Here is a 25,253-nt window from a genome sequence, read left to right as displayed (position 1 = left end):
ATGATTTGCCTTGGGGTCATGTCAGCTCATTAGTGTCAAATGTCTGAGACTGGTTTTGAACTCAGGTCTTCCTGATTCTAGAATATACTCTATCCACTGCAGATCTGGCTGCCCCTCTCGATTGCTTTTTATGTTAGCACAAAATTCTAGAAACTTGGAAAGTGACTGATGTTTTGGGCCAGAACTCTGAACTTGAAACAAAGGATTCTTACAAGGTACTAAGTCAGTGTAATTGATAGAGATAATAGTTATCTAATTTAGCATGGTTCAGTATAATTTATTTAATCCTACAGGGAGATGTTATGTGCCAGAACTTGAAACAAGGTACTAAGTGAAATTGAGGAGTCAATGGTTAAATCTAGTTTAACATTGACTTAATCCTACAACAAATAATGGTTTCCTAGTGATATAATGATTGGTTTGTAGTCAGTGTGGAATTTATAAGCTAGAAGCCTCAGCCAGGGAGATTCAGAGATATGCAGACTGAAGGCTGAAGCACAAGCCCTTGGACTCAGACAGATTCATCCCATCTCACACCACCTTGGTGACAGGCTCTCCTCCGCTTCTCCACTGAAACCAAGACTCTGGAAGGCCTCCAGAAAACTACCCAAGCCCCAAGTGAAGGAGATGGGACTTTGAAAGAGATAAAATAAAGGATTTGGACTTTATTTGGACACCTGACTGTGCTTTGTGGTGATTACTGAACTGGAACCAAGGCTGCTCCCAGAGACCCCAAGCAAACCCAACAAAAGAGCATTATGTTTTAGAGAGAACATTACATTTTGGCACAAGAATGTGGGATCAAGAACCTTTATCTGTGACCCAGAAATTAGGGTAAGTACAAGAAGGAAACTTTGTAAAGGGTTAAACTAGTGCTTCAGCTGAAATGGGACAGATGTTTCGAAAACAGCCTTCTTTTCCAATTCAAGGAAAATGTGTAAAGAGCGTTGTCAGACTTATGAAAAACCAAGGTTTGATTGTAACTTGGAGCAGATCATTGAACTTTTAGAAACAGTACAGTACCCATCTCCTTGGTTCTCTAAGGAAAAAGAATTGAATCTAGACGAGTGGAAATTAGTAGGAGAGCAACTTTGTCAATACTACAATGATAATGAACCTGACTCAATTTCCAAAGAAATGTTTTATAAATATAATTTAATACAACTGGCTTTAAGAAATTATATAAGTATTAGAATAAGAAAAAAGAAGAAAGAGCAGGAAGGGGAAGGATCCAGATAAACTAGGTGAAAAGGATGAAGAATCATAAGAATGGAGTTAATTACAGTTCTGAGTGTAGTGCTTCACAGCAGGAAAAATTAGGGCATTCCCATCCCCTGATCTACCCCCCTCAATTAACCCTTCATGGGTGGAGGGAGAAGGAGGAGGCGGAGAGGCAATAACACTATCAGCACCACCTATGAAGCAGCCTATGACAAGATTACAAAAGGCACTGGTTAAGGCTAAAAAAGAAAAACAGGATATATCTGATTTAATAAACGCATGCCCTGTGATTGAAGAGCTTGACTCTTCAGGTCAACAAAGGAGAAGATACATTCCTTTTGATCTGGAAAAAAATAAGGATCTGAAAAAGAGTTGTACTCTTTATGGGGCTACATCATCTTATGTTAAGATATTACTAGAGAATTTAGCTAACCCCTAGTGATTGGAAATCCATAGCAAGGACATGTTTAGAACCTGGACAAAACTTGTGGTTTTAGGAGTATAGTGAATTATGCAGGATAAGCCCAACACAATAAGCAAACTGGAGTTAACATACAAATCACCTTTGACCAACTAGAAGGTGAAGGTCACTACACAGACAATTTAGCACAGATTAATTATCCCATAGCAGTGTATGAGCAAATTGCTGCTGCTGCAATCAAAGCTTGGTGTTCCCTCCCAGGAAAAGATGGAGGGAAAGCCTTCACAAAAATAGAGCAAGGTCCCAATGAACCCTTTGCTGATTTTGTGGGACATTTGCAAAGAGCTGTAACAAGAATCATTGGAGAAAATGCAGCTACAAGAATAATGATCAGACAACTGGATAAGGAAAATGCTAATGAGGTTTCCAGAAGAATTATATGGGGACTACACAAAGATGCTCCTTTAAGGAAGCCACATTGGGCACAAATACTTATTTTACCCAGTCTATGATGAACATGGGATGACAAGGTTCTTTCCTCTTGGCAAGGAACTTCTAGAGACACTCATTGATGCTTTCAGTGTGGAAAAATTGGACACCTAAAAGCCCAGTGTAGGTATAGAGATTCAGAATGTAGATTGACTCAGGGAATTGAGAGGCAGGGCCCAGCTCCAAAAACCTCAAACAAAAGACAGGTGGGGCATGATGGTAGCCAAGGTTACACCTTTAGAAGTCAGGGCTCTGATGTGATCAATCAGCTGAAATACAATCATATGGGAGAAAGATTACAATTGGAGAGAATATAGGCTTTTTTAACCCAACAGAAGGGCTGTGTTCAGTTCAAGCAGTTCCAGTGTAATTGCCAGGTGATGAGAAGAGATTTAGAAAATGGTAAATAGAAGGGACCAAATAGGTTAACTGCTTGGGAGAAAGGGTTTGCTTGTATCTCTACAGATGGAGAAGGAATCAAATGGGTGCCAACTAGCACCTGGAGAGAGACAAAAAAGAGAAAAAACCTCAAAACAAAGGAGAAGACCTAAAAAACAACTGACACTGAAAGAGCATGGCTGATAATGAGGCTGAATCATTGGATTCCCTGAGATAAAAAATTATTGTAAAAGACTGTTGCAGGACTTGAAAACCGTCAGGAATCACTGGACTCCCTAACACATAATAAGACTATTGCAGGACTTCAAAATTTGCAGGAATTATTGGATTCCTGGCACATGAACTAATGGACAATAGATTCCTTTTGGACTATTTCTAGGACTTATGGACATGTATAATTCCTCATTTTGAGTCATGTTATTTGTTGCATCACTACTAACTGTGCTGCTATGTGCTTATGTAATTATGTGTAATACCTCCCATGTTGATATTATGTACACCTTGTTTCAGGTGAGCCCCTTCAGAAACCTGCTAATATGATTTGATTTCCCATTTCCTTTGGTGTTTTCATCTCCCTTCCTGAGATGTCAGGAAGGATGTGATCACCTCCTTTTATGGTGTTTTCACTCCTTTTTTGAGCAGTCAGGGAAGGCATGATCATCTCCTTTTGAGAGATTCTCACCTCCTTGAGAAGTCAGGGAGGTCATGACCACCTATGTTCTAAAACAAAAGAAAGCAGATGTTACGGGCCAGAACTCTGAACTTGAAACAAAGAATTCTTATAAGTTACTAAATCAGTAGAATTGATAGAGACAATAGTTATCTAATTTTTGGTTCAGTATGGTTGATTTAATCCTACAAGGAGATGTTATGGGCTAGAACTTGAAACAAAGTACTAAGTGGAATTGAGGAGACAATGGTTAAATCTAGTTTAGCACTAATTTAATCCTACAATAAATAATGGTTTCCTAGTGATATAATGATTGGTTTGTACTCAGTGTGGAACTTATAACCTAGAAGCCTCAGCCAGGGAGATTCAGAGACAAGCAGACTGAAGGCTGGAGCACAAACCCTTAGACTCAGACAGATCCATCCCATCTCATACCATCTTGGTGACAGGCTCTCCTCCTTCACTTCTCCATTGAAGCCAAGACTCCGGAAGGCCTCCAAAAAACTAGCTGAGCCTCAAGTGAAGGAGCTAGGACTTTGAAGGAGACAATAAAGGATTTGGACTTTAACCCCTGGCTAGTTGTGTGATAATTACTGAACTGAAACGAAGGCTGCCTCCAGAGACCCCCAAAAAACCTCAACAAGAGACCATTACATTTTAGAGAAAACATTACAACTGAAGTTGCAGATATATGTTGTTCTATTGATTTGCTCATTTGGGTGGTAGGTACCTTTAAGTGAAGTTCTGCTATGATAGCACAAAAACAAAAATGTTGTTTAGTGAGCAAGTTGAACTTTCAGGAAAGACTTATCGATAATAGAGCAAAACTTTCTCTAACTTCTAGTAAATGTAGATGATTTCCCAAGAAGATAACTTCTAGTGCCATGAATTAAATATTTTAATGTCTGTGGTTTCACAGGAAATGAGTTACCAGCACCCAGAGCTCCTCAGCCTTGACTCAACCACTGTGAGTACCAGCTGCCTGGCCAGTTTGCAGCAACCCGTAGGCATCCTCCTTCTTGAAAAAGCACTGATTCATCTTACTCCTGCAGAAGAACCGCCATCTAAACGAATGCGGGGAAAGCCCCAGCTTTCTCCAGATGTCATCAAATGGATTGAGCTTGCAAAGTGAGTATTGACTGAGAACAAGAGCTTCAGGTGCTTTTTTATTTCTTCATAAATATTAGCAATGATATCTAGCTCTCTTCTTTGGCATAATTTGTACCCATAAGTCACCAAAAACAAATAGAATCTAATCTCATTGAGAAATGAAATGTTTGAAATTGTATGTATGTTCTAAATAAATTGAAGTTTATCTCAAGTGCCAACTATATTTTTTGGATGGAAATCTTTCTAAAATGTATTATGCTCTTATTTTCTTAATTTACAGTGTTTTAAACTTAATTTAATCTTTTTTTTATTAGACTCATAAAAATGTCGTTGATTATACTTTATTGTTCTTTAAATGTTGTCACATGCATTATATAATGCTTTATTGCTTTATTCTTTTAGCAATGTGTGAAACCTGTAGAGCAGATGGGAGCCTGATTTGATAGATGAGGGATCTATAAGCCAGAAAGATTAAATATTTTTATAGATAATAAGTAGAATTTGAACCTACATTTTCTCATTTTTAGCCACAGTTTGTGGCTAATCACACCTACTAGCTGTGTGATGCCGGGCAAGTCTCTGAAGTTTCTTCAGCTGTAAAATGAATATAATACTCGTACTAACTCTTTCACAGGGATATTGTGAGGGAAGCTATTTTTGCCATCTTTAAAAAGCTATGTGTATCATGATTTATCAGCTTTAATTTTGCATACTCTTTTGGGGTTGCTCAGATTTTTTTCTTTCTTTGGATTTCTCAGCTATATTCCTGAACGGTTGCCAGATGAGAAATGTTATTGTGATATAACACTATATAATCATAATGGACATCTAATCTGAGTTACTTCCTGACAGATTAATCTCTTCTACAGTATATTAATAATGCCATCATATCTTCTCCAAATTCTTCGTTTTTGGCTTAAGCACTTCTATTTTTTTCCTTTCTTGACATTGTAGTTGATGCAGCTTGACATTGCATCAGCTTTTTTCCCCCATAAGCCACATTATCCTGTTGAGTATAGAGGCAAAAAATCTCCATAATTTTCAAATGATCAACCACATTCTGATCTTACCCTATTCTCCACTTGTGCAGTTGATTTTCAAAACCTTTATATGAGAAGCTGACAAATGTATAAATGTAAAAGAACTATACATAAGACCATCTTACCTACACATTCTTTGGAAATTATATATTTGCAGAATAATTTAATTGCATATCAATCACAAGAGGGATGAAATTATTCTAATATAATTTAAATGTTATTAATGTCAGAATTGTAAAAATTAAACTTTAACTTTTTTTAGGTAAGGTAAACCATGACCTTTTTCTTTTTAGCCAGTAAGTTATTGTATGCTTTCATAGATTTTAGATGCCATAATATTTGTTTCTAAAAACATAATTCAAATGTTCTTGCTTTTGTCTTTTAAAGATTATATAGGTCTATAGGAGAGTATGATGTTCTTCGTGGCATCTTCAGTGGTGAAATTAAAACGAAACAAGTAACCCAGAATGCATTATTAGCAGAAGCCAAAAATGACTATTCTGAAGCTGCTAAACAATATAATGAGGTAAAATGATTCATTTGCAAATACCTTTTTCCACATATTCACTTGTATTTTTACAAATAGGAATAGCTCTGATCATTTATTTGAGTTTTTGGAACTTTCAAATCCTTTCATTTCAAATTTTCTCCTTAGATTTAATCTATAGCTTAATAATAGAAATTAGCTGTAGAATAACCATATTCATATTTATTTCCTTAGTGTCATTTATTTCTTAAAATCTTTTAATCAGATAATTTAAGTCCAAAATATACAAACTTTTGTGTCTCTTTTAAAAATGTCAATCATTACCATGAAATTACTTATTTTTTTCTTGAAACTTAAGTTAAATGATAATTACATAAGTTCTATATTCAAGTGAAAAAATCTTTGGTCTGGAAATGACCGCAAAGGTTCTATCCTTTCTTCTCCCAACCTGTTTTCTCTCATTGCCTATAGCAGTAGTCCTCAAACTTTTAAAATAGGGGGGCAGTTCACTGTCTCTCAGACTGTTGGAGGGCCGGACTATAGTAAAAACAAAAATTCACATTCTGTCTCCGCCCCTCAGCCCATTTGCCATAACCCGGCAGGCCGTATAAACGTCCTCAGTGGGCCGCATCTGGCCCACGGGCCATAGTTTGGGAACCCCTGGCCTACAGGAACAACATGTTAAAATGATCCTAAACAAAATGAAAAATTTCTCTTTTCTTCAAAGTCCTACAGAGAAAATTCCACAGCCTTTTTTGGAATCAATCTTTTTTAGAAAACTATTGTAATGTTTCACAGTTTGCCACTATTAGGGAATTATTTTTTTATATTAAATCTAAGTTGTTCATGTAGTCATTTTAAGATGCTTATTTGTAGTATAGACTGGGTTCTTAAGGATACTGTTTCTGGAACACAAGCTCTAGCAGGTTTCAGCATACTATAAAGATTCTGAACACCATTTCAGCCATAGTGATTTCTATGTGCTTTCTAAGAACTAGCCTAGCTAAGGGTGGAGAGGCTTACTACCAACAGATAATACTGACCATTAGGGTGATTATTTGATGGTGATATCCTATGAAATAAAGTACAAAATGGCCCTTCGTCTTGTATGGTCTTTTTCTATTTGTGCAGTAATAGCAGCAGAATGCTAGAAAAGAAGGGAGGTGAGACAGAAGGTGTCAAGAACCCCACGGTTTGTAGATTGTCTACAAAATTAACTATTGTTACTCTAATGTGAGGTCCTTCTTTAGAGTGCAGTGATAGTCCTAAAGTATCAACATTGATGTTCTCACTGTAAGTAAACCCAAAAGATAAAAGAAATCTGGAGCTTAATGGAAAAGATGAACCACAGGGGTTTTTTTTGAGAGGCAAATAAAGGAATTAGTGGAGTTGATTTTATTATTCATCTAAAAGCAACAAGAAATACAGTTTCAGGGTATATTTGATGACTTTGTAATGCAATGCTCAATATAAGTATTTGTAGAAAGGTCATTGTTGTACCAACATCTGTTTTTTTGTTTTTTTTTTTCATCATTTAGTATTTTATTTTTCCTCAGCTATATGTAAAACAATTTTTAACATTTGTTTTTAAAACTTTGAGTTCCAGACTCTGTTCCTTCTTCCTCCCAATACTCCATCTTTTATTGAGAAGTGTGCCAACATCTGTTGGACAGGATGACAAGAGAGAAATAGTATCGTGAGTTTGATGAGATGCTCCAAATTAAATTGGTGGTTTTAATATTCAGTAATTTTAGTGAAGATGGAGGCATTGTGTAGAACAATAGTCAGTAGTCAGGAAGCATTTATTAAGTGATTGATCTATGCCAGGCATTCTTAAGTGGTGAGAAAAAACTTAAAGCTATCTCAGGTAGCATCTATTTGATCTCCCTACTAATGGGAAAGATATGGCAGCTATTAAGACTTTATAAAATTTGAAAAAGTTCTTAAAATAAGTAAATATATGAAAAGATGTTTCAAATCATTAATAGAAACGAAAATTAACACAATCCTGTGAAAGAAGCAATAAAGAAGGAAAGTACTTTACACCTTCAGATGCTGTTATAAAGTAATAATTATCCACACTTTTGATATTAGCTAAAAATTGAACAAACAAAAATTGATTATAATCAGTCAATTTAATTACTTCTTCAGTAAACCTAAGAACATATAAACTTAAGGAAAACAATCCCTATTTGACAAGATTTAAGAAAAATGAAGGAATTGTTTGAAATTAATCTTAGACCAAACATCTTATTACATTATAATAAAAGAACTTTAACATGGATATATATAACCTGAGTATAAAAGATACATTATTAAAAAATTTTTTTTTGTAGTGAATATGATCAAGTACCATTTATAACTAGGGAGAGAATATTCAACTGAACAAGTAATGGAGGCAAATATGTCAATATGGAATATATTGCACATATTTTAAGATTCATCTGATAAGTTGGTTAGTTTTATTTTTTTCTCTTGTTTCTCATAACAAAGAGTGATTCTCTAGCAGATTTATTTTGAGAGATATGATATAAAAACAAAAGGCATGAATAAAATACAATTTTTATTTTACAAAAGAAGGAAATATTTTTAAAACCTGGAAGGTTAACCTCACAAATATTCAAATTAATAAAGATGACAAAATGGGAATAATCTTTTTAAAAATATGTTGTATTTATTCATATGCTTCTATTATCTATCAAATAAAAAGCAAGAAATAAATTCATTGTTAAAAGAAACCCACATATGTGAGATCACAGATCTGTGAAAGCTTTAATGGTCTTCATACTTCAACTTACAATTTAAATAATTCTGTGGCCTCTTATTTTATATAAAATGACAGAATATGTTTTTCTTTAATTAAAGAATGTTAATATACCTGCTTTTCTAGCCTAAGATTTATTTATTTATTTATTTAAATTTATTTCTATTTCTTTCATAAGAATCTTGATACATTGAAAAAAGCCAGATCTTTGTGGTAGAATTCCAATTCTGGTATCTTGCTCTAAAGTTCTTTCCATAGCTTCCCTCAACAAGCATTTTGAAGCACCTATTATATGTTAGACTACTCTTCTGAGTGTTAGGCATACCGAGGAAAAGTGACAGTCTTACTTTTGAGGAATTAATATTCTATATCGACTTCTTTCCTGAGGCTTATTCGTTGCCACCACATATTTTTTTTATAGTTGTGAATAGAAGAATTGCATGTAAGAGTCTCACAAAAATTGGATTGATATTAATTACAGTGGTGTATTACTTTAGAATAATATACTAAATATATTTTGATTTTTAAATTATAGCAAAACGTTGCTAGCAATAACTGAACAAATCTTTTTTGCCGTTTTTTCTTTACTTTTCCCAGTATATTAGGGCAGTGTTTCCTTTATCCGTATGTAGAATGTAATATTTATAGTATAACTTTAGAACCAAAAGGTCTTTTGAAATTACTTAATTAAACTACTCTTTTTCAAAATGATGAAGCTAAAACCAAAATACTTTTGTGTCTGAGTGCTCCTTTGCTTTTCTCATGTGATATTTCTGATTTTTTTTCAAATGTAACTCTTAAGAACTTGTTAGATATTTGAATAGGTTGCTAAATTCTTAAAATTTCCCAATATTTGACAGCATTGGTAACTCCTCAAAAAAAGCTAAACTACTTGGTTAGCATCCTTTCAGTATATCTGTAGCAAAAGGTCCTTCTTTTCATTTTCACTATGTGTGTTTGATTTTTATTCAAAAATCATAATCTCCCAGCTTGTTGCTCTAGTTCTTTAGATGTGAGAATGTATTTATGTGTAAATGATCCCACCAGTGCCAATCTCTCTTTTTTTTTATATCTATCTTTAAATTTTTCTGTAGCTATCTTAGCAAGTTTTTTTTTTTTTTTTCCCCCTAGGCTTTAAATACACAAGAGTGGTTAGAGGGTGACCCTACAGAAGCTGAAAAGGATTTTTGGGAACTTGCAGCTCTTGAATGTTATAATCATCTTACTGAATGGAAGTCATTGGAATATTGTTCTACCATCAATGTCGATAGTGAAAATCCTCCAGACCTTAGCAAAATATGGACTGAGCCATTTTATCAGGTTTGCAAAACTTCCTTTTTAAAGATGACTGAAATACAATTAATACTAAATTATAAGATTCTGGATCCAAATATTAAATGTTTAAATCATAAGTGTTTCTATATAATTATTTATATTCTTTGACTAATAAAATTTTTTTTTTTTTTTTTTTGAGGCTGGGGTTAAGTGACTTGCCCAGGGTCACACAGCTAGGAAGTGTTAAGTGTCTGAGACTAGATTTGAACTCGGGTCCTCCTGAATTCAAGGCTGGTGCTCTATGCACTGCACCACCTAGCTGCCCCTAATTAAAATCTTAAAGTTATTTTTTTATATATTTAGGAATGTATAGAATAACCTTTACTATATAGAAGCCTTTTTATCTCTTCTAGCTAGTACTTCCTACATAGATGAAACTAATTTAAAATTTGAACTTTTTTATTCCTCCTATGATTGTGCAGTGATTTTTCTATTGCTTCTAATATCACAAATTGTCCTTGATGAACTAGTGCTAAATATCATTTGCCATGACCTGCATGAAATAATATTAAGGTTCAACTACTTGAATTATCTTCCTTAGGATTTCATTTAGCTATCGTTTTTGTTTCTCTTTGGAAATCTTAATTTGCATGGATATCATAACTCTTAAAATGTCAGGGAAAGATGCTTCTGTATGTTTGCAATAGTTATTGTTCATTTATAACAAAATAAGTAGGGCCTTTACAGTTTTGCTTCTTTCTAAACATAGATGTTTGAACCATTAAGTAAAAATCATTTAATCTTCAGACCTTTACCTGAGGTACTACCAGGAACTAAATGCTGATTTTATATATACACAGGTATATGTTATTAATTTCAGTGAGATTTTTCTTTTCTTTAGGAAACTTATCTACCATACATGATTCGCAGTAAGCTAAAGTTATTGCTTCAGGGTGCCAGTGACCAGTCACTCTTAACATTCATTGATGAAGCTATGAAGAAAGAACCCCAGAAGACACTCATAGAAGTTCACTATAGCCAGGAATTGAGTCTTCTTTACATTTTGCAGGATGACTTTGACAGAGCAAAATATTATATTGAAAATAGCATTCAGGTTTTTATGCAGGTAATACAAATATATTTTGATATGCTGTTTAAAAATACTAGTAATTAACTCTCATCAAAAAAATTATTAATTTTATTAGTAAATAGTTGTCTTTATTTCTTTAACATCATTTTCTTCCTTTTGTTTTCCTTCCTTTTCACTTGTTTCTTTCTTCTTCCTGTTCTTTTCCCTTTATACTTAAAATTCTTTTTGTTTTTTTTTCTTTATTTATTACTTCCTATATTCCTCACTTCCTCAGAATCCTTTAAAACATCTGCTTGCTTTCTAAGATATTCATTCAGAGCAACTGTATGGAGGACAGTTCTCTGCAGAATAAGATATAGATGGAGTTTTTAACCTGTTTCCATTCCTCCTTTCTTTTGAATGCCCTATTTGAGATGCATTTTCTGTCTTCAACTAAGTGTCTTGGACCTCCCTGTGTACAAGTAGCTATTGGTTATTTCATTGAAATAGATGTTATTAGGTTTAATAAATGATTTTTTTGTGGTTTGGATGTCTTTAAGAAAATTAGATCTGTCAAAATCAATCACATATTCATTAATTGTTTATTATTTGCCAGACACAAATAATGCAATAATTCCTACTCGTAATGAGTTTATATATTCAGTGAAGGATATAAATATGTAATAAACATATACAGTATCAATATAAAGTTATTAAATATGAATTATTTAAAAGTCAATTATTAACTGGATTTATGAAACTTCTTTTTTAACTGTTTCAGATTCTGTAAAATAAATATAGACAATCATGCTTAAGGGAGCATGTTGAATTTTTTAATACTATGATTTGTATTATGTAAATATTTTTCCCTAGAATTATTCCAGTATTGATGCTCTTTTACACCAAAGTAGATTAACCAAACTACAGTCTGTGCAAGCTTTAATTGAAATTCAAGATTTTGTCAACTTTATGAGTAAGCAAGGTAATTTTTTTCTTATTGTTCTTTTCTATGTAATTATATTTTGGAGAATTTGACATTTTGCTAGTAGAAAATATATAGGGGCAGCTAGGTGGCACAGTGGATAGAGCACCAGCCCTGAATTCAGGAGGACCTGAGTTCAAATGTGGTCTCAGACACTTTACACTTCCTAGCTGTGTGACTGTGGGCAAGTCACTTAACCCCAGCCTAAGGGAAAAAAAAGAAAAGAAAATATATATTATTATGTTTGTGAATCTATGAAATACTTTTAAATTTAAAACAGGACTTTTAATGTAATCTTAATAAAGTTAACATTTTGAAGTAGTGAATCAAAATTTAAAATTTTTAAAAATATATTAAAAGTAATTTTCAGATTGATGATGGCAGCTTTGTGTTCTTGTACTTTTATTAAATGTCTAAAACTAAAAATCCTTTTGAAAATTCCTCAGACATTTAACCAGTTTCTCTGCTTTTAAGTGTCTGTCTCTTCCTCTGTGCCCTACACAGGCCTATAGATGAAACTTAATGCACAAATCTGACCATATTACTATATTTGTTCTCAAATACTTTCAGTGCCCATCCATTTTCTACCAAAGTACATGTTCCTCAAGATAGCACTTTAGGCTACTATACCCTAGCTTTAATCTACCTTTCCTTTTTATTATATTGCTTCCCTTTATATCTTCCACGTAATTAGACTAATTACTATTTTGTTCATATTTCCCCCATACTGTTGTCCATACTTTCCCTATGTTTGGAATCTTCTTTCTCTTTTTAATCTCTGTCTCCCTCTTCATCTAAGTCTTTATCTGTTGAAATCCTACTTTTTTTTTTTTTTAGATTTAGTTGAAATCCTACTTTCCTTTCCAGCTTAAATATTACTTTCTCCTATGTCTTTCCTGACCTAAATATCCAATAGTCATCTCATCCTTCTCCGGCTTCTCATAGTACTTTCTTCTTATATATATATTTTGTATTTTAATTATTTGCATAAATACCTTTTCTGCTAAATTACAAACTCCTTAGGAACAAAAGTTCTAGTCTTATTTCATATTTCTTTTCTTGCCTAAGCAATATATTAGTAGATACTTTTAAATTCTATTCCATTGATTTAACTAGAACAATTAGCAACTAAAGCATTGAATATTAGTTATGAAAAGGTTAGTTTAATGAGAATTATTACTATAAAGATTAAATATATGTACTCATCATCAGTGTACATTTATTTCCATTCCAATTTTTCTTCCATACTTGAGAGAATATTAGCAATATATGATTCTATTAATGATTTCTATTTCTTTTTTTCAAATAATTTGAATTTTTTAAAAAGCCAAAATAAGTTGTTTGTTAACCTTGAATTTTCTTTTGTTCAGAAAAGAAGTTTTTTTCTTATTCAAGCCAAGAAATTTAAGCTAGGCTTATTTTTTATTGGTGTTGATTACCACTTTGTTGATTGATGCTTGGCATTGGGTTATGGGTGTAGTCATCCTTTAAAATTATTTTTAGGTAATTTATCATCTCAAGCTCCCCTTAAGAGACTTCTACGAATCTGGACAAACAGATATCCAGATGCTAAAATGGACCCAATGAACATCTGGGATGACATCATTACAAATCGGTAAGATGAGACAGTCAGACGAATTAACTAAAGATTATTTTCTTAACTCTCCAAACTGCTTTTTTTTTTTTTTTTAAATTGTACAAAAGGTGAAGTTTGATTAAAATATAGGTATCCCTTATTATGCAGATCTTATGTATTTTTTTTTCTTCTAACAGAAGTTTTCACTTTTTAGCTATCCATTTTGGCTCCCTAACGTGCCAACCTACACCCTCTTTTTTCCCCTTCTCCCTCCCTCCACTCAGAAGCCTAAGTAAAGAAAGCAAGTGCTTCACCACAATGTTGAAGCTTCTGCTGAATCCCTTGCATCTGGATCCTGGCTTTACACAGGTTTTTGAAAGTGAAGCTGTTTCTGGCAGTGGCAGCACCAGTGAGTAGAATACATGAGAGGAGCAATGTTTGCAGCAGCAGCAGCACATCTACTTCCTTGTTAGCCTCCATCTCCCTCTGCCTCTCTGCACTACATTGTAGGTAACAGAATTGAACCAAGGAAACCTCTACCAGTTATATAATGCCTTCTCATTCAGTCATTGTGATTATAATTATTCAGTAAAACTGAATATGGACAAGGTGGTATACCTTCCTACTTCCATGAAAACAACCCAGTTCCAATTAAGAGAGAAAAGAAAACACCAAGTGAGCCCATGGAGAAGATCACCTCTTCTGTGTTTGGGTCTTTTTCTTTGTATTCCTGCTAACTTCTTAGTGCTCAGCTGTCTAGTTCTTTAGTCATCTATTCTAACTGCTCCATTCATTCATTTGGTTTCTGTAATTAAAATAGGACTCTACACTGAAATCAAAAAAATATCCTAATAACATTTACAAATATCTTCTTGGATCTTAGTCAGGATAAATACACAAGTTATGTCCTTGATGTATCATATTAATCATACTGCTTTTAGCAAGTGGCCACAACCTGAATTTCTTTCTTTTTTGAGTCGAATGTGTTAAGCTTTTAAGCATTAAAAGAATGTAAAGCTTCTTGCTTAAAGGAACACACATTTCGTATTTTTCTAGAACCTTAGATATTCTGTTGTTGTAGGCTAACAATGAGAATACTTTTTGACCTTAATACAAGGATTAATAGATTCATTAAAATATAAAGTTGTAAGTTTACACTCATCCTATGGAAATGAAGGCAGTGGGTAGTATACAGACAGTTCTCACTTTATATAAATTTGCCTTATGCAAAGTCAACTTTACATAAAGAATTTTGATTCGTATTCCAAAAAAGAGCCCCTATACTTCACTCTACTGTGTGCTCTCTTTTTCCACTCCTGCCCTTGGCTTGACATCCTCGACCTCTAATTCCTCACACTAGGGGGGGGGGAAAATCAAAAACTCTCCATGTAAAAACAGAAGAACAAACCAGGAGAGAATACTGCAGTCTCTGAGTTGGGGCTTAACTTGAGAATATGGAGAGAGATGCCTTTGCCTGGTTCTTCAGATACAGCATGTTTGTCCCTGGCCCCTGCATGTCACCTGTCAACTCTGTGTCTGTTTTTGGTGCACTCTCCTTCCTTCCCCATTGCATTCTTCCTCTCAATTTTAGGCAGCCCTCTGTATGGCTGGCCCCAGCCTCCATGTGTTCTTCTTCCTGCTCTCGCTTTTCAGTCCCCAGCCTCCAAGTGTTCTTGAACAAAGTGTGCTGTCTCTTTCCCTTCATGAGCATGTGGCACTCTTCCTGCCCTTCCCATATTTAGAGGTAAATTCATATCATGTAAAAATCATTTCACATAAAGATCTGCAGAAGGGTCCACTTCAAGTGAAAACTGTCTGTATTATACTAAATTCCTTATCCATGACAAAGAGTGTAATGAAACAGTAATTTTTTTTTTTTTGGTTAAAGATTTGGATCCTTGAAATAAAAGCCAAGTTTGTAACACTATTGGTTAAAATTTTAAAATAATAATCTTACGATGAGAACTCTGAGGCTCTTGACTCTTTGGTACCTACATGATGTGTATTAGATTAGGAAAAACTATCTTTGGTTTCTTTCATGGATCTTTGTTATTTTTTCCTTTTCCTTGTGTAGGTGTTTCTTTCTTAATAAAATTCAGGAGAAGCTTAGTTGCCTCCAATTGGATGATAGTATGGAAGTGGAGGGAGATGGAAATTTCAGTGACAAGGTAGATGTGGAGAAGCAGGAAGAAGATATTTACTCAATGATTAGAAGCTGTAAGTTTTCCATGAAAATGAAAATGATTGAGAGTGCCAGAAAGCAGGTAAGTACTTGTCTTCCTTGGTTTGTGGACCCCATTATGGAGTTCTAGAAATTAGTCATATTGGCTTTTGGGTTGCTTTTTTTTCTCAATAGTATTTTATTTTTCAAAGACATATAAAGATAATTGACATTGGTTTTTAAAATATAGGGGCCTTTCAATTTTTTGTTTTCAAAGTTTGTGGAGTGCATGATTTTTTTCTCCTTTAAAAATTACTAAAGATAAGAGAGAAAACGTAAGCTAATGTTTTGTTGTCTTTTCCTTTTTTACCTTATTTCTGAAAGCAATATGAGATAAAACAACATAAGATACTATGTCTCCTGTTTTTCTTGATCTCTAAACCTGCTTTTGCCTCTTTGGGTTGAAATCTTCTCAAATCCAATTCCTAATAACATTTTCCCTCCTTTGGGACTATCTTGATGAAACTACCCTTTCAACTTTTTGCCTTTGCTGTTCTTTGGTACAGTTACAAAGTGTTTTTTCTAGAGTTTATTCCCAAGAGAATCAAATAGTATGCAGAAATATCAAGAATAGGTTTCTAGGTAATTGAAAAGTCATGGAAAAGAGTTAGCAAAATAGTGGATTGAGTTAAGTTTCAGGTCCTGCTCCTGACACATTTCAAGTTTTATTTATCATTTAACCTTTTACAATGTAAATTGCCCAAAGGAAGCTCCTCATCCTTACAATGAAAAGTCAAGGCAGATCTCAAGGCCTGAAAATGAAGAAAAAGAAAACTCCATTTAACAATAGGCTAGTACCCAGATTTCATAAGTGTATGAGAGCTAAGAGCCAATCTATACCCAAATAAAAATCCCATCTCCAACATAGTGAAATAAAGCCAACCATTCAATTGCTCAAAGATTTATCTAATTAGGATGAGCTTACTACTTCCCAAGAGAAAGCAAAAAAAAATTTTTTTCAATTATCCTCCACATCTCTTTCCAGAAAAAACAAAAATTATTATAACAAATATGCATAGCTAAATAAAAATAATTCTAATATATTAGCAATATATTATTTTGCACCATGAGTTCTTCATCTCCATGCTAGGCAATGTGTGGGGGCTGTCTCCAGTTCTTGATCTCTATCTGGCCCCTGGATCGAGGTGACTCTGGAGGGAAAGTAAGGCAGATGATCTTGCATAACCCTTTCCCTCTTAAATCCAATTCATTTCCATGTCATGGCACCCCCTCCCTGATGTTATGTAGAGAACAAAGGACAAACAACAACAACAGAGGAAAAATAACAACAACAAAGCAGTGGATAGCATATTTCATCATGGTCCTCTTTGTTGATTATTAAATTATGGTTATTATGATTGTTTGTTAAAACATTACACTTTTTAGTAACTGATCATAAGCAAGTTTTTTTTCCTTTGCCAAGCTAAAGACCAACTCTTTGCAACTTGAATCCTTTGATCCTTATCCTTTTTTCTAGGGACCTTTCTAAGTAATTCTTTGAGCTTATTCCATAATGGACCATTCCCATCTAACCTATTTGAAAATTAAATTTTCCCCTCTTTCTTAAAAGTGAGATTGTCTTACCTCAATTAACTTTTGTGTACACAAACCCAGTTTAACTCTTTGCCACTGAGAAAATATGATGATAGTTGGTGGACTTTTGATTTTCCTAATGTACCTGCTTAATCACTAGTTGACAGGCTGGGTTTTTTCGTCCAAATGGGAGAAGGTGAAAAAAAGAGGAACTCCATCTGTGGGAGGAGGGGTGGGGGAAGAAACAGAGATTCAACTCAATACCTAAAAGTTAAAAAGATACTCTCTTACAATCAAGGATTGTTACTTTATTAAGTATTAGTAAATATTGGTAAATGTCCATAGGTAAATGTTTAGTGTTTAGAGCTAGAAATACACTTCGGAAATCACAACATCACACACATTTATTTTACAGATAAGCTTTTTATTTAAAAGAAATCGTTGGTGAGTCGCACAGTGAATCAGAGAATCCCTTTGTAATTTAAATAGTTAACCTTCTGCTTTATTTCTTTTGGAAGTTCTGGGGTTTTTGTAGTAGAAAGAACATTAAGCCATGAGCCAAACTTGTATTGTTATACTGATTTATTAGATTGTGATTATAAGTAAAAAGTAACCTTTCTGAGCTTTAGTTCCTTTGTATATAAAAATGGAGATAATGATATGCTACCTATCTTTACAGTGATACTGCAATTCATTTTCTTGGCCAGAAAGTTAATGCCCACTAGTTGAGGCAATGTAATATAATAGATATGAACTGACTTCAGAGTCAGGAAAACCTGGATTCAGGTATCAATTCTGACCACCCTTGCTATTCTTTAGTTCTCTTTGAGTTTCCAGATATCTGGAGAAAGTAAAAACAAAACAAAACAAATCATAATGACTAGTTCTACAACAAAGTAGTACTCTCTAAACTCAAGTAGGCCTCATTTGCTAAGTAGTAGTCCTTTTATTCTTTATATTTATTTCACAGATGTCTTCCACCACTACCTCCTACTTTACCCTAAGCCATCTTTCTACCAAAAAAAATAATAATTATTTATTATTATAATAATATTATATGTTATATATTATATATATAAATAATAATATTATTAAATAATAATAATAATAATCTCTAATAGATTGCCTCCTCTTTCATTCTTCTCTCACTACTAATCAATCTCTCCCTATCATTTGACTGCCTAAGAATACATTCATCTCCCTCATGTGCAAAAATCTTCCCTTGATCTGTGCATCTTGAAAGCTCTTGTCCTTTAAAAGGACTAAAGGCTAAACTCTTTGAAGTCATCTATAATCAGTGTCTACCTACTTTCTCATTCCCTTTTTAACTCCCTGCAGAAGGCTGATTTTTGACATACTCATTCAAAATGCTGTCTCCAAAGTTATCAATAATGTCTTAATTGCTAAATCTAATAATTTTTTTCAGTCTTCATCCTTCTTGACAATAATTCTCTTCCCTTTGATGTTCTTTTTTTCCCCCCTGGGTTTCTCTGATAATTCTCCTTCTTGACTTTTATTCCATTCTGACTTCTGCTTTCCAATTTCCTTTGAAGGGTCATCATTCAGTTGTGCCCACTAACTGGTGTCTCTTAGGACTCTCTCTGGGCTCTCTTCTCCCTCTCTCCTACTTTGCTTCACAATCTTATTAGCTCCCATGAATTCACTTTCTCATCCCTATGGAAGTGTGATATTCAGCTCCAGCCTTCCTCCTGGTCTCTTGACTTGCATTCCCACTGCCTGCTATACTCTCAAACTGAATGTCCTGAGGCATCTTAAACTCAGCATGTCCCAAATTAAACTCATCTTTTCTCTGGAAGCTTCCTTTCTTTTGAAATTTGCTGTTTCTGTCAGGGCCCCACCATTCCCTCAGACTCATCCTCATTTCCCCCTCCCTCCCCTCACACACACACATGTACACACATTCAATCACTTGCCAAGTCTTGTTGCTTTTGCTTCAGAATGGCTCTCATATATGCCCCATCTCTGATGTGGCCCCACCTTAGTTCAGGCCCTCATAATCTCACAAAGGGACTAATGGAGTAACGTGCTGGTTGGTGTCCCTAAATGCCAGTCTCCCTATTCAGATTCATTGTCTACTCAGCTGAAATTTCTTTTCCTTAAGTACAGGTTTGACTTTATCACCCCCCCCCCCCAAGTACACTTCATTGGCTTCCTATAACCAGCATCAAATATAATATCTCCTATTTGGAATTTAAAGCCCTTTGTAACCTGGTCCCTTCCTACATTTCCAGTCTTCTTACACCTCATTGTTCCCCACATACTCTTTAATCCAGTGGTACTTGCCTCCTCAGCTTCCTTTCTGTTCCTCCTACAAGATATTCTGTCTTCTATCTCCATGTATTTTTGTTCACTGTCCCCCATGCCTGGAAGTTTTTCCTTCCTCATCTCCATTTCCTGGTTTTCTTCAGGTCCCACTTAAAATTCTCTTTTTTAAAAAAGCTGTGTTTCCTGATCCTCCTTAAATTCTTGTGCTTTTCCCTTCGTTGATTATTTCTAGTTTATGCTGCATAAATGCCATTTTCACATAGTTGTTTGTTTATTGTCTCTTTCACTAGAGTGAGCTCCTTGAGCACAGGGATTCTTTGTAGCATGCATCTTGATGCATGGCTTAACAAAATAGGTGCTTAATAAATTCTTTTTGACTAACTGTTGACTAACATACTGATTCTCTGTTGCAGCACACAGTTGCTTTTCAAACCTGCCTCAAATCTCCAAACTCTGTCTTTCCAAACTTTCTCAATCTCTAAATTCTGTCTTCATCTATCTCTCTTACTAGTTCTATCTCTTATTGGGGCCATTCATCAGAACTACTTAGTTTCCCTCTTTCAAACCTCACAACTTGCTTTTTCATCATTTCCTCCAGTCTCAGAGGATTAGGTAACTCGCTTCATCTTTGATTCCATCTGCTTCCATCATCTCCTGGACACTGTTGTTTCAAAAAATCTTTTTTCTCTCATATTTAATCACTTCTTCCTTGCCACTTCCTTCCTGTCTGCTTATAGAGTGTGGTGTCTCCTAATAAAATTAAAATAAAAAATTTAAAACCACTTTCTCACCCCTCAGGATATTTGTTATCATATTTAATCTTCTTTCCTTTATTGACAAATATACAAAAAATTATTTGCTCCTCAGTCTCTTGATGTCTGAATTTCACATTTCTAATATGAACCTTCTTTCATGGTCCTGACTTTCTCTACATCTCATCTACACCAAATCTCTTGCTATTTTCCTGCATCCTCTGCCAGTAGACATGCCAATGTGTGGAACTAGCTTCATATCCATGGTCTTGTCTCTCTACCTGCTGACATTTTTATTTTTCCTTCAAGACCCATTCAAATATTATCTCTGAAGTGAACCTTCTCTGATTTTTAAGTCCCCAGTTTGATCCTTTCCTTAAATCTCACAGGCCCCTAACTTCTATGTATTTAATGGTTTTTCTAAGGCATAATACAGTTAGGTCCTATTTAGTGTGAATGAGTCCTGTCATACTAATTCATGATGCATATATCCACTGGATTAGAACCAGTTACCATTTTTTAATAGTTAAAACTTTAAATAGTGTGAATCTGAAGACTTGCTATAATTTTATGGGATCCATTATTTAACCAAAGACATAGTTGTACAAGTATTTGAATATGTACTCTCCTTCTACTGGATTACATCTTTTGTGAGGAAGTGATAGCATTTTTCATTTTTTAATTTTTTCAGCCTTTCATAATTCTTTGTGCATAGTAGTTGTATGTTACATTGTCATCAAATTGAATTGTTTATATAATGAATTCTATTTTTTGCCTTTTTTTTTTTTTTACAGAATAATTTTTCAGTTGCCATGAAGCTGTTAAAGGATCTGCATAGAGAATCTAAAACAAGAGAAGACTGGCTGGTGAAATGGAATCACAGTTATTGTCGATTCAGCCACAGCCGCAGTCAAATACAGAATAGTTCTGAGCAGATTCTCACGGTGCTGAAAACAGTCTCATTATTGGGTATTTATTTTCTTTTGCATTTGTTCTGTTTTGTTTTTTCTTTTGCACCTCTGTGAAAGACAGGAAGTTTTTACATTCACTTTTTAAAAAGAAACTATTTTCTTTTTGTTTGTTTTATATTATGTTTGACAATTAAGAATTTAGTTTTTAGATAGTCTCTAAAACATGGTGAAAAGAGAAAAGAGAAGAAAATTTGGAGCCAAGGCAGGAGGTGGAAGAATCAGTATGACTTTTAGAACCTGAATATCTTTATGAAATTAGAATTATAGAGCTTTTCCCTTCTTCCTAAAAATATTGTGGGTCTCATTTTGTTATGACTGCTGAGCACTTTAAACTGCTCAGAAGAAAGTTTTGTTAAAACCAAATTCATAATCTTTGTGTCCCTTTTGGTGAATCAACCTCTTCTTTTAGCTTTACAATATTTAATAATGTGACCATGGGAACAAAAAAGGGAAAAAAATTATTTTTGTTATGACTACCTACTTTACAACTATACATGTCTAGTCTTGTAGAAAACTTAATATTATTAATTACTTCAGTGTCTACTTTTATATGTGCGCCAAATTCATGTGGTGATATTTTCACCTGTTATGTTTATGATATATTTAAGAAAACTTTATAACAAAGTATCATTTATCATGACTAGTTTGAGCTGATAAAATGAAAAATTAATTAGTTTTGATTGCAGGATGATTCTAAATTTAAGTGGTTTGTTTCTCTGGGGAAAAGAAGTATTTCTTTTTGTTTTGTTTTGTTTTGTGATCCAGCAGATGAAAACTTATCAAGCTACCAAAGCAAGAATAGTCTGGCTTTTCGTAATCAGAACATTCTCCTGGGCATCACTTACAACATCATAGCTAATGCACTCAGCAATGAGCCAACTTGTCTTGCCCAAATTGAAGAAAGTAAAGCTAAGAAAGTTTTAGAGCTTTCTGGAGCCAGTTCTGAGGATGCAGAGATGGTAAATAATAGTGGGAAATTGAATGTTTAATGTTTTAATATTGTATACATGCCTGCATTTAAGTTTCTTGCTACAGTGGAATAGTATATTCAGTATCATTAAGTATTTTTTAAATGTACTACTTGCTTATTCATACTTTGGGAGTTTGGGAGGGAAACATAACATAGGAAAAAAAGACTAACAAAACAAACAGTAAAAATATATTTTGCTTTTGTTAACACAAATTGTGGGCTATACAGTAGCAGCAGACTATGCCAGAATTTGAACATTTAAAGTACGACATTTTTTTCTTATGAAAAAGGAGTAAATCTGAGTAAAGTCCAATAAAACAATTGTAGATCAAAATTTCAGTTCTAAAACTTAGTTCTTAAAGTTCCATACATGAAAATTGGCACATACCTATGTATGTGCCACTCATAATTTCCAGTATAAAAGTTGAACTTTTATATGGTAGTTCAGTTTAGACTAAGAATTTTTAACTTCTTTTGCGTCATAGACTTCTTTGACATTCTTATGAAACCTGTGGATCCCTTGTCAGAATAACATTTTTAAATCCATAAAATAATTTAAGATTACAAAGGAAGCTAATTACACTGTAATAGTTATTAAAATTTTTTTTTTTAAGTTTTTAACTTGTCTTAAATTAAGAATGCCTGATTTAGATAATTCCTCTATAATAAAGCCTACTCGTTTTGCCCTGCCTTAAACAGGCCTGTTGTATGATTACCAGACTTAGGGAGACACCTGATTGTCTTAGCCCTATTGTGCCTCAGCTCCCCAAACACAAAAATAATCCCTGAATCTCAACCTTCCACCAATCGCAGAGATTTCACGTACACCAATAGTTACCTTCCCAGTAGATCTCATATTCATCCTCTTCTTTCTACTCACATGGGTACCATTGCAAATCAGACCTTCCTCATTGCTTACCACAACTATTTTCACAGCCTTTTCTCTGAATTCCTAAGTTTCTATTTTCCTCTGTTTCTGTTGTCTATCTTTCTCTAATCTCCCCCTTTTTCTCTTTTTGTCTCTCCCTTCCTCCGTTTCCTACTCAAGCTTATTTCATATTACTTCCCTTTACACACTCTACATTTCAGCCAAATCAGCCTATATAATGTTCCCTAAAATTGATATTCCCTCTCTTGCTTCTGTGCATCTCCATAGGCAGCCCCTGTCCTTGGAATTCCCTTCCTCATCTTAGAATTCCTAGCTTTCTCCAAGGTTCAGTTCATGTATTACCTCATATGGGAAGCCTTTCTTGATCCTCTGTTTTGTTGTTGTTAATTTTGTTTTTTAGTGCTTTTTCCTTCCTCAAATTATCTTGTTTATACATATGTGTTTGTGTTTTATCCTCCCAGTAAAATACTACTATAAGGTAAAATCCATTTTTGAGTTTTGTCTTTGTAGCTAAAGAGCCCATCATAGCACCATGGTCATAGTAAGCAGAAAAATGTCTGACTTTTTATGGAATGGAGCCTAGTTGTAGCAAATTTTGCTAATAGAGCTGTTATTATGTTGGTACTAGTGCAAATTTATTTCAAATTAAAATTTTATTCTAAATCTACTAGCCAGTGGGTTGAATTTACAAATACTAATACAAAGACAATTTGTGTTTTACTTCTAGTTTTTCCTTTAATATATTGAAGTTTTTTTGTTTTGTTTTGTGAACTGTGAAATTTTGTAGCTCCCAGTTCTTTTCCTTTGCTGCATCTACTTGATTTTAGGCCCTCATGTTCCTCTTTTCTTAAAGTAATTTCTTCATATATCCTAATGTTCCTTGTGTCTTTATGATCATTCGTGAAAGGGGCACATGTCTTTTAGCTAAGCAGTTTTTATTTTCAGCTCTTTTTCTCTCCACTTAATGGACAACAATATTGCAGTCCTTCCATGAAAAACAGAGGCTTGCACATGGCAAGAGCTGGCCTCGTTTGCTATAATTTAATCAGTCACTCAGTAAGAAATTCTTCAGGTTCGATTTTTGTTTAATCTTTTTTCAGATCATCAATCATCATCTTGATATGTGACTTTTGTTGTCAAGAGTATGACAAAAATGAAGCTTTTTTTTTTTCCACTGTTAGCAGAAAATAGCTAATTTTCAAAAAATTTAGTCACACACCCATGCATATGTTTTTTGTTATGATTAAATTCTAGGTTATTGGTGGTCTACACAAAAAGGCATTTGAATGTCTATTTAAAGCTGCAAGGAGAGCTGAAGATGAGGTCCAGTCTCATACTACTGAGCATGTTGATGTAGCTGGAGTCATAGATGCTTACATGACTTTGGTCGATTTCTGTGATAGACATCTCCGTAAAGAAGAAGAAAGTACATCAGGTGAGAGAGAAAATCTGGAGAAATATATGAGATTGTCATCTTGAAAAAAGGTGATGTTTATCAGGTGGGAAATTAAGCAAAAAGTAGTTTTCTTTGGAAGTTGCTATACATGCATAATATATTTTAACATATTAACATTTATTGGACTACCTGCCATCTAGGAGAGGAGGTAGAAGGAAGAAGGGGAAAATTTGGAACTGAAAGTTTTGCAAGGGTCAGTGTTGAAAAATTACCCAGGCATACATATGTTTTGTAAATAAAAAGCTATAATAATAAACAAAAAGAAAGTTGATATATATATATATATATATATATATATATATATATATGTATATATATATATATGATAAAATAATATTTAAATAGAGTGTTGTATTTGGCATATAAGTGTTTAGCAAATGCTGTTGATTGATTATACTAGAAAATAATGGCAAAACTTTGTCAAGCTTACTAGCTTTCAAAATGCTCATGACATTCTCATCAAGATTTGTCTGCATTTGGACAGATTTTACTGTCCTCTTATCTTCCTATTTGCATGATTTAAATTTTCATATTTTTACTTATGATTATGACTCATGTGTCTGCATCTCACTCCTGGAACAAGTTCCATAACCAGCAAATGCTCCTCATGTTCTTTGTCCAGGAGGACATGATAATGTTTCATATGGGGTGGATGATCTTATTGAGAAGATT

At 33.9% G+C, this 25,253-nt stretch overlaps 1 protein-coding gene across 6 annotated transcripts in view; it reads left to right on the top strand.

Moving 5' to 3' along the window:
* PRKDC (protein kinase, DNA-activated, catalytic subunit) overlaps positions 1 to 25,253 on the top strand; it is a 166,408-nt gene that overhangs the window by 115,024 nt on the left and 26,131 nt on the right. For 5 of the 6 annotated variants that reach the window (XM_074277974.1, XM_074277954.1, XM_074277944.1 and 2 more), the window contains 10 exons: positions 4,120 to 4,328; positions 5,738 to 5,876; positions 9,733 to 9,921; positions 10,778 to 11,002; positions 11,819 to 11,927; positions 13,431 to 13,542; positions 15,578 to 15,767; positions 21,090 to 21,264; positions 22,032 to 22,225; positions 24,380 to 24,560. In XM_074277974.1, coding sequence (XP_074134075.1) covers positions 4,120 to 4,328; positions 5,738 to 5,876; positions 9,733 to 9,921; positions 10,778 to 11,002; positions 11,819 to 11,927; positions 13,431 to 13,542; positions 15,578 to 15,767; positions 21,090 to 21,264; positions 22,032 to 22,225; positions 24,380 to 24,560 — 1,723 coding nt within the window. The remainder of the gene's footprint in view (positions 1 to 4,119; positions 4,329 to 5,737; positions 5,877 to 9,732; positions 9,922 to 10,777; positions 11,003 to 11,818; positions 11,928 to 13,430; positions 13,543 to 15,577; positions 15,768 to 21,089; positions 21,265 to 22,031; positions 22,226 to 24,379; positions 24,561 to 25,253) is intronic. The other variant, XM_074277964.1, reaches the window with a different exon arrangement.

The sequence above is a fragment of the Sminthopsis crassicaudata genome, chromosome 1, assembly GCF_048593235.1.
Source record: "Sminthopsis crassicaudata isolate SCR6 chromosome 1, ASM4859323v1, whole genome shotgun sequence".
Lineage (NCBI taxonomy): Eukaryota > Metazoa > Chordata > Mammalia > Dasyuromorphia > Dasyuridae > Sminthopsis > Sminthopsis crassicaudata.
The sequence above is the reverse complement of the archived record's forward strand: the minus strand, read 5'-3'. Positions and strand labels throughout refer to the sequence as shown.